Below are 10,689 nucleotides of genomic sequence, written 5' to 3' on the forward strand. Positions count from 1 at the left end.
TGATGAGGTTATTATGTAAATGATGTGCATGTTACTGTGAATGACCGAAATCGGTGGTTGTTGACCTTCACCGGTGAATGTTGACAATCACATAGTCGCTTTGGTGAATGTCCGAAATATTTATTACATCCGATTTGATATTAATTTATTCGTGGATATAATTACATTTATTCGATATTTTAATACTTACTGACGGTAGATTAGAAGAAATATCAGTGTTTGGAGTATCGGGCAAATATATACCGGGCAATGGCACTTGACCTTAAAAAAATATCAGTGTTGGATATACCGGGCAAATGTATACCGGGCAGTGGCACTGAACCTTAAAAGAACTTCAGTGTAGGATATACCGGGCAAATATATACCGGGTAATGGCACTTAACTAGACCTAGTATGACTAGACCTTTGGTAAATGTCCGAAATATATACTAGGTCTAGTATATATACAATGTGTGAAATATAAATCATTTTATACTTTGCCGGCTAGTTTTAGGCATTATATAGAATGCCTTATAGGCATTCTATGTCCCGATGTTTCATACTTCTATGTTTCAAACTTTGCCGGTAACATACATAATAAGATTTCTCGAATAACGCTTATTCATTCAATCTATAGCTATAATGCGGACAAGTTTTGCAAGGGAAAATGGAATTGAATTTTTAAAATCAAGTTTCAAAATGCGATTTTTTTGTGTGGATTTTGCCAAAGAAAAGTAGAGGTTAATATTGCCATATGTGAAAGAAAGATTTTGTGAACCATTTTGGGCGATTAAATTTTTATAGAAGAATTAACCAATTATAGACAAATATTGACAAAATTTATAAGGATATTGATATAATACAATTAAGATAAACAGAATGAGGTGTGCACGGCATATTTGCCGGTTAGATACTAGACCAACACATAAGTTTTTCAGATATAAAGCAATTGATACTAGAGATAAATGACGTCCAGAACTTCGATGGCTGAACTTCATTAACGTGGATTCCAAAGCCATAAAGCTGGCGAGATCTGGGAACAAAGAAAGTTAAGAGCCACCCCGGCTTTTCTGCCATTGATAAAGACAAGGCTTTTGTTAAAAAATGTGGTGATTTTTTGTCCACAATTTCGTTGTTTTACTATAGAAATGCTTTTTTTAAAAAATGTGGTGACTTTTTGTCCACAATTTCGTTGTTTTACTATCAAAATGCTTTTGTTAAAAAATGTGGTGATTTTTTGTACACAATTTCGCTGTTTTACTATCGAAACGCTTTTGTTAAAAAATGTGGCGATTTTTTGTCCACAATTTCGTTGTTTTACTATCGAAATGCTTTTGTAGTCGAAGTGTATTGTACAGTTGGAAGTGTGGGCTTAGTAGATTGTAGTTGTATTTTTGTAGTGGTAGATACGCTACAGAAGAAAACGGTTGAAAAAGATTATATCAACAACTTTTAATGTTCAGGGTCTGCGCATTGAGTTAATAAATTGTTTTTTTTTCATTTTACTTTCTATATAAATTCTAAATACATAAGACTGCAATGCACGAAAAAAATTTTTACCTTTCGATTTAAATACACTACAAGTGATATTGGATGGCACGTTTTTTCAAGAGCAGGTATAAAAATCAGTCGGAAATAGTAACCAGGAAATCTTACGTCGAACTTTGACCCCCTAGCGCCATAGGGGGTCAAGCACAATCCATGAACTGAAAATCAAAATGGAGGAAGAAATAGTACTAAATTACGGGCCCACAACCTGTGGCCTACTTGCAGACATTTTTTTTTGTTAAAAAATAAGAAAATGTAGAAAATTTCGAATCACACATTTGAGTCATCACTTTTTGATGCGCTTAATTTGAGCTGATTCTATTCCATATCTATATTGTTTCTTGATCCTTTATCCAACGTTATTACTGCGAAATTCAGCATGATTTCAAAAAATCCAATGTTTTTAATACGATATTACGATGCAAGATTTTATGAATTTTGAGTAATTACTTATCGATTCGCATTATTTTTGCAGACTTCACAGTAAATACAGAGGACCGGTGGCTGAGTTGTAGCGATTAGCGCTCCCGTACCACAGGTCCTGGGTTTGATCCTCGGGCCGGGCAAGGTTGACTCAGTCTTTCATCCCTTCAGTGGGTCGGTAAATGAGTACCAAGCATGCTTGGGAACTAAACACTGGGGGTTTCGCTTTCGGCTGACCACCTAACCGGAACATCTGCTCCTGCACCCCAGAGTCCAAGGTCAAGAAAATTGAGATGGGTACAGTAGGCCTTGGCCCTCTATGGGCTGTCGCACCACTGAGAATAAATAGAATAACCTAGTAAATACAAATGACGTTTCAATTTTTTGTTGTTGGGGGGGGCATTAATAACTACCAATTTTCATTAGGTTTTTAAAAACTTGATACATTTATACCTGATACGTGAGTTAGAAATCGCTCATTTAATTTATCACATTTTGATGTGCTTTATTTGGTCCGATTTTATCGTGAATCTGAATGATCTTTTTCTTCTTTTTTTAAAGGCAGTTATTGCAACGCTTTTCCACGTGTTTTTTCCTGTATTTTTATTACGATATCATTACGACGCGTGAGTTGTGATATTAATCGCCCATTTAATAATCACTTTTTGACGTGCTTTGTTCATTATGCCAAATGATACTGAATATAGTAAATTTTCATATCAATCGGATGAACTACTAAATTCATCCCATCAAATAATCATTATCATTCGATCTTAATTTAATAACGTAAAGTTACTGGGAAAAATAACAAATAATAAAACATTTGAAGAAAAATAGGAGTTATTTTACTTTTATTAACTATGTCGGTATTTGTTTTTAACTTTTTAGTATGATTTCAAAGAGCAAATAAATAATGATTAATTGATTATTTACTTTTTTTCACCTTCATTACGATAAACGGATATACAGCTAGCATTCCATAATATACAGTTTGTTAAAATGTGGTTTTTATTTGGAAAGTAATGTATACCGAATATGCATTTGTGTCAGTACAAATACTGTAATGAGATCATCATTATTAAATTTGTCATGTCAGTCTAGGGTGGGCCAAAGCCTTTTGATAAAGGTTTCGGCAGGACTACCTATTCTTTGACATGAACAGTCAGTCTTTTACCCCAATCATTCTAAAATCAAGATACCACAGATTGAGCCATTGTTGTTTTAACTTTCTACTTTTTCAACTAGTGACAGGCTTTTGCACAAAAATCAGTTGTTAAAAATAACAAAAACTTCAAACCTTACCTGTTGTTAGCTCTTTTGTTCGTTGATTCTAAATTGTGCTTTCTAATTAAAACTCCTTCAAAATCTTTATGTGGTTTAGTGGGCCTCATCAAAACTAAAAATAAACATAAACCAAAGATGAAAATCTCATTAGTTTGAGCAGCAGGGATAATTTATAACTGCGATTGTGTATTGATTCAAAAGACTTAAATATTTGAAGCAATACAAAAACATAAAGATTGTAACCTAAATAAATTGATTATTAGCTTTAATTTCCGACAAGCAAGACATCACATCCACAAGCATATCTTAATAATAAAAATTCATATTCGATTTTGAAATCATATATATTCCAATGTTTGAGGTGTATGCGAAAAATATTTTGCAGAGGTAGTGAACTAACGCAAAAAGTATTAACATAAGTAGAATAGAATTATATATATATTTTTTTAATCAGAAATTAAGAACATGAACATTTGTCAGCATGACCGTGTACATATGGCTGTTTAAATTATTTGAATGTCGTGACGGACAAAATTAATTTAATTCATAGTTATTAAGATACTAATACTTCCACTTTTGCTAATACTAGGAAAACAATTTTCGGAAACTACGGAAAATTCGAAGTAGTTGGAAGTTATGTAATCACATTATTGTCATTTTTTTAAACCAAACTAGTTGCAAAATGTTTTTTTCTTCTTTTTTTTTTTTTTTAAATGGAGCAAAAAGTGTTCCTGATCACCACAATATCTTGAGAACTCCATTACACAAATAGAAATTTGATACATAATAGGTGAAAAATATTTTAAAATTTGAGTGGTATAGCCTTGTCAAAGCGTGAACCAGATTGTGAACTGGTCAGAGAGCTGACCTCATATCAGAAAAGTCCTGGGTTCAAATCCCAGACAAGGCGTGGATGTTCTTTCGTTTTCTGTACTCTTGTCTTATCTCCAGGTAATAAGTTTCATTTTTTAGTAATTATAAACAATACATTAAAAACTTACCTGTATGCTCTCCTCTTTTTAGAGGGTGATTTTCAAGGGTGATTTAAAATGAAAATTGAATTTCATATAGAAAGGCAAGTGAGACATGCTTCGGATGTATTTTTAACGCTAAATTGAATTAAATCAATCCCGAGACAATCAGGCTACTAGTTTAGACGTTACAAGGGTTTCATGTACAAAAAAAAAAATCACAATTTTGTTCATGTACCTATTTACGTATCTATCATAAACAAATTAGACATTGTTTTCTATGTATTTTTTTATGTTTAAGGTATCCGACTGATGAAAAATTCGAATTTCTCCAAAAATTATAATTTTTTAAAATTATTATTATCCATATTGGAACTTCACTTCATTAGCTTCCTAATACCTTTTAAATTTTTAATCTCTGATTTATAGAAATGAAGTAAGGGTAGTTTTTCCGTATGCAGAAAGACAACATTGAAACTTTGAAAGACAAGTAAACTGCAAAAAACGAAACTATAATGTTTTTTGTCGCATTCTGAGTATTTTAAACTTTTTGAATGAATTATATTTTTAAGGGACAAATAAAATTAAGTTTCAGGAATTAATTTTAAAATTTTTAGTTTTTTTTAAATTTTTTTTTCACGTTTTCAGAATTTATTTAGAATTTTTCTTTAAAAATTCAATATTTAGTTACAGATTGTTATATTTAGTATATTTATGTTAAATATATTGTTATATTTAGTTCCATTTCATTGTCTTTTAGAAATTTATTTAAGATTTTAGTTCAAAACAAAAGTAATCTCATTATTGATCTAAAACAAAAAGATTTTTTTTTTTTAAATTTATTCATTACACTTTGTTGTACAGCTGTTAGCTGGACATAAAAAAATTTGCAGTTTTTGAGCTCAAATTTGCCTTTATTTCGAATAATATTTTATAAATATTTAAACTTTACTTTAAATTTGCAATTTTAGGTCCCCTGCTTACTAAAAATAAAATTTTAATTAAGTCATTTAAAAAAAAAAATTGCNATAGTACTAAATTACGGGCCCACAACCTGTGGCCTACTTGCAGACATTTTTTTTTGTTAAAAAATAAGAAAATGTAGAAAATTTCGAATCACACATTTGAGTCATCACTTTTTGATGCGCTTAATTTGAGCTGATTCTATTCCATATCTATATTGTTTCTTGATCCTTTATCCAACGTTATTACTGCGAAATTCAGCATGATTTCAAAAAATCCAATGTTTTTAATACAATATTACGATGCAAGATTTTATGAATTTTGAGTAATTACTTATCGATTCGCATTATTTTTGCAGACTTCATAGTAAATACAGAGGACCGGTGGCTGAGTGGTAGCGATTCGCACTCCCGTTTCACAGGTTCTGGGTTCGATCCTCGGACCGGGCAAGGTTGACTCAGACTTTCATACCTTCAGTGGGTCGATAAATGAGTACCAAGCATGCGTGGGAACTAAACACTGGGGGTTTCGCTTTCGGCTGACCACCTAACCGGAACATTTGCTCCTGCACCCCAGATCCTAAGGTCAAGAAAACTGAGATGGGCACAGTAGGTCTTGGCCCTCTATGGGCTGTAGCGCTACTGAGAATAAATAGAATAACATAGTAGATACAAATGACGTTTCAATTTTTTTGTTGGGGGGGGTATTAATAACTACAAATTTTCATTAGGTTTTTAAAATCCTGATACATTTATTATAATATTAATAATTATGACTCGTCAGTAATAAATCGCTCATTTAATTTATCATTTTTTGACGTGCTTTATTTGCTCCGATTTTATCGTAAATCTGAATGATCTTTCTCTTCTTCTTTTTTTAAAGGCAGTTATCGCAACGCTTTTCCACGTGTTTCTTCCTGTATTTTTATTACGATATTATTACGACGCGTGAGTTGTGATATTAATCGCCCATTTAATAATCACTTTTGACATGCTTTGTTCATTATGCCCAATGATACTGAATACAGTAAATTTTTATATCGATCGGATGAACAACTAATTCATAATTGTTATCATTCGATCTTAATTTAATAACGTAAAGTTACTGGGAAAAGCAACAAATAATAAAACATTTGAAGAAAAATCGGAGTTATTTTACTTTTATGAACTGTGTCAGTATATGTTTTTCAGTTTTTAGTATGATTTCAAAGAGCAAATAAATAATGATTAATTCATTATTTACTTTTTTTCACCTTTATACGATAAACGGGTATACAGCTAGCATTCCATAATATACAGTTTGTTAAAATGTAGTTTTAATTTAGAAAGTAATGTATAGCGAATATGCATTTGTTTCACTACAATATTTCGATGACTGTAATGAGAACATCATTATTATATTTGTCATGTCAGTCTAGGGTGGGCCAAAGCCTTCTGATAAAGGTTTCGGCAGGATTACCTATTATTTGACTTGGACAGTCAGTCTTTTACGCCAATCACTTTAAAATCAAGATTCCACAGATAGAGCCATTGTTGTTTTGGCTTTCTACTTCTTCAACTAGTCACAGGCTTTGACACAAAAATCAGTTGTTAAAAATAACAATAACTTCAAACCTTACCTGTTGCTAGCTCTTTTGTTCGTTGATTCTAAATTGTGCTTCCTAATTAAAACTCCTTCAAAATCTTTATGTGGTTTAGTGGGCCTCATCAAAACTAAAAATAAACATAAACCAAAGATGAAAATGTCATTAGTTTGAGCAGCAGGGATAATTTATAACTGCTATTGTGTATTGATTCAAAAGACTTAAATATTTGAAGCAATTCAAAAACATAAAGATTGTAACCTTAATAAATTTATTATTAGCTTTAATTTCCGACAAGCAAGACATCACATCGACAAGCAAGACATCACATAATCTTAATAATAAAAATTCATATTCGGTTTGAAATCATATATATTCCAATGTTTGAGAAGTAAACAAAAATATTTTGCAAAGATAGTGAACTAACGCAAAAAGCTTTAACAAAAATAGAATAGAATGACGTTTTTTTTTTTTTTTTTTTTTTTTTTTTAAATCAGAAAAGAACTTGAAATCAGGGGTGATTTAAAGAAAGAATCGAATTTCCTCTAGAAAGGCAAGTGAGTCAGTCATTGTTTCCGACGTATTTTTTACCGCTGAATTTAATAAGATCAATCCCGAGACAATCACGCTACTAGTTTAGAAGTTACAAGGGTTTCATGTACAAAAAAACACAATTTTGTACATGTACTTATTTAGGTATCTAACATTCCTATAAACGAGTTAGATATTGTTTTCTATGTATTTTTTTATGTTTAAGGTATCTGACCGATCAAAAATTCGAATTTCAGCAACAATTACGATTCTTCTTCTTATTATTATTATCCATGTTTGAACTTCGGTTTATTAGATTCCCGAAACATTTTAAATTTTTGATCTCTGATTTTTAGATATGAAGTTAATAGTTTTTTCGTATGCAGACAGACAACATTGAAACCGGAAATAAACTCCAGAAAACAAAACTAAAATGTTTTTTTGCCACATTTTGAGTATTTTAAACTTTTTGAATAAATTATATTTTTACGAGACAAATAAAATTAATTTTCAAATTTTTAGTTTTTTTTTTGTTTTCAGAATTTATTTAGAATTTTTCTTTAAAAATTCAATATTTAGTTATATATTGTTATAGTTAGTATATTTACATTACATATATTGTTATATTTAGTATATTTATGTTAAATATATTGCTATATATAGTTCTATTTCATTGTCTTTTTGAAATTTATTTAAGATTTTAGTTCAAAACACAAGTAATCTCATTATTGATCTAGAAATGTTTTTTTTTGAAATTTATGCATTTAAACAATTTGTTGCCCAGCTGTTAGCTGGACATAAAAAAAATTGCAGTTTCTGAGCTTAAATTTTCCTTTATTTCGAAAAATATTTCATAAATATTTAAACTTTACTTTAAATTTACAATTTTCGGTTCCCTGCTTACTGAAAATAAAATTTTAATTAAGTCATTTTAAAAAAAAAAATTGCGTCGAAACCAATCGGATGCCTTAATTGAATTAGACTATTAACAAGTCAAAGTTGCAAGCATCTTCGTGTGTAAAAAGTAATAAATACATTTGATGAGTTCTTATGTATATACACTTTTTACTTTGATATCTAGAGTCTATCTAAACATATAAGGTACTCGTACCGATGTAATTTTTCATGCTAAAATTGAATGAGATAAATTGCAAGCCAATAGCATAGTAGTTTTAAAGTTGTGAAGAAGGCCGGGATAGCCTGGTCAGTAGGGCACTGGGCCCATGCCCGAGAGTTCGTGGGTTCGAACCCCGCCGGTCAAAGATTCCCCGTGTAGTGATGCACGTTAAAATTCTGTCGAGTCGCAAAGTCCTCCATGTTCCCATAACAAATCAATACCTCTGGGGGTACTGGATTGGAGAATGATCGTTCTCTGATTCAGGTCAAAATTACGATCTGTGGATGAATGAATGTATGAATGGGTCAGCCTTATAAACAGGTGTGACGTATGATGTGGCAGAAGTCGAATTCTTGGCTGGCCATAGATGGCGCCACTGAAAAACAAGAATCGCACACTCTGCCTTAAATTTGCTCGCTTCCACCAAGCAGGCTTGCCCATGTGGCAAGTGGCATTAGAACCAGGCAACCAACCAAAGTTGTGATGGGTTCTTTCATTATAAGTGTAATTGCAAAAAAGTGCTTCTTGAGCGAAAGAAAGAAAATATGCATATGGAAGAAATTAGGGGAGTGTTCATGTATTATTTAAACTGACCATAAGTCGGGTGAGCCTGGTTGATTGTACGCTGGACTTGCGTTCGTGAGTTCGAATCCCGCAGGCCGAAAAATCCTCGTGCATTAAATGGTGACTGGTGAACGTTAAATCTGTCAAGGTCACAAAGTACTCTAAGTTCCCATAACAAATAAATACCTCTGGGATTACTGAATCGGAGATTGATCGTTCTCTGGTTCAGGCCAAAATTACTACCTTTGGATGAATTAATGAAGTATGAACGGGTCCTCCCTGTAAAATGGGCTGTCACGTGTGTGTGGCTGAAATCGGATTTTTGGCTATAGATGTCACCGAAAAACAAGAAACGCACCCTCTGCATTAAAAATTTGCTGTGATTTCTTACAATTCAAATTTATAAGAAAAAATGTCTAATTTTATCGGACAAAATATATTTTACCCTTCTTACTCAAGGGTGCCTTTCCGGCACCATAAATTATCTACCACTCTGAGAGTTAAAATTTTTACACCCTGGTCATAGGTCGACATCACTCAGAATGAATCATGAGAAATTATTAAACACTCTAAAACTATTTATGTTTCGGAATTGGTGGCTGTTGTTATATTTTTAAATCAAAATACGTGCCCGGCCGCGAAATTATTCCCACTTATCTAGAAATTTCAGAAATGGTAACAGAAATAATTCGGTTGATCTTATTAATGCTCTATAAAATAAGTTTATTGAATGGTCTCAAATAAGGAAGCGGTGGATACATACCTTCAGCTTTTTGGGATTTTTCACGCTCTGACAAAGATGACACTTCAGTAATAGATGTATCGACATCTGTGGAGCTGTGAAAATATTAACAGTTAGGAATTTATTAATTAGCAGTAAATTTTATAATTAGTTAGTTTAATAGGACATATTTGTAATGTAACAAATTGTCACAATGTGTTAACTAGGTAATACTTTGTAATGATTAAGAAAAATACATAATTCCTTAAGATTACCAGATATAGCACAACATTCTCGCAGTTAATAAATAAAACTTAGAAGAAATCAACGTACAGAGGTTACTAAATATTATCATATCGTGTAAAAATTTAATATTCAGAATGGTGGGTAGCTTACAGGTAGCAATGGTGATTGTGAGATATCTCTTTATTGTGAACAGTTAAAAATATCTGAAAAGTAAAAAAAAAATTAAGCTGCAGTTATAATAGGTTTAATTTTTTTTTAAAAAGCGGGCACTTGGGTCTATTTTTCATTGACCTCATGCCATTGACCAAATGCCAGAATTGCTACTCTCTTACCATTACCCAGTGAGCACACGTGGCTAAGCCACGACGGTGGATTAGCGTCGTCCACGTCATACAACCACAAATCCGTTTATAGGACGGATTGCATTCACACAATCATGCAGAAGATGTTGTTGTAGTTCATTTACGTTGCACTAGAGCTGCACAATGGGCTATTGGCGACGGTCTGGGAAACGTCCCTGAGGATGATCCGAAGACATGCCATCACAATTTTGATCCTCTGCAGAGGGGATGGCATCACCTCTTCGGTAGCCCGACGACCTACACATGAAGTCGAGCACTTTACGGTATAACAGTTTAACGAGGACCAATACCGCACACCCTCGGTCCCTACGCAGACTGATCCAAGTGGTCACCCACCCGCACACTGACCGCAGCCAGTGATGCTTGACTTCGGTGATCTGCTGGGAACCGTGTCTTAA

The 10,689-nt window shown here is 32.5% G+C and overlaps 1 protein-coding gene across 1 annotated transcript in view; it reads right to left on the minus strand.

The window, feature by feature from the left end:
• LOC107438918 (spectrin beta chain) overlaps positions 1–10,689 on the minus strand; it is a gene marked incomplete in the record, with an annotated part of 105,952 nt that overhangs the window by 11,976 nt on the left and 83,287 nt on the right. Inside the window, 2 exon segments of the mRNA XM_071185528.1 lie at positions 3,253–3,346; positions 9,726–9,799. Of these exon segments, the coding sequence (XP_071041629.1) occupies positions 3,253–3,346; positions 9,726–9,799 (168 nt within the window).

Source organism: Parasteatoda tepidariorum, chromosome 9 (genome assembly GCF_043381705.1).
Source record: "Parasteatoda tepidariorum isolate YZ-2023 chromosome 9, CAS_Ptep_4.0, whole genome shotgun sequence".
In the NCBI taxonomy this organism is placed as follows: domain Eukaryota; kingdom Metazoa; phylum Arthropoda; class Arachnida; order Araneae; family Theridiidae; genus Parasteatoda; species Parasteatoda tepidariorum.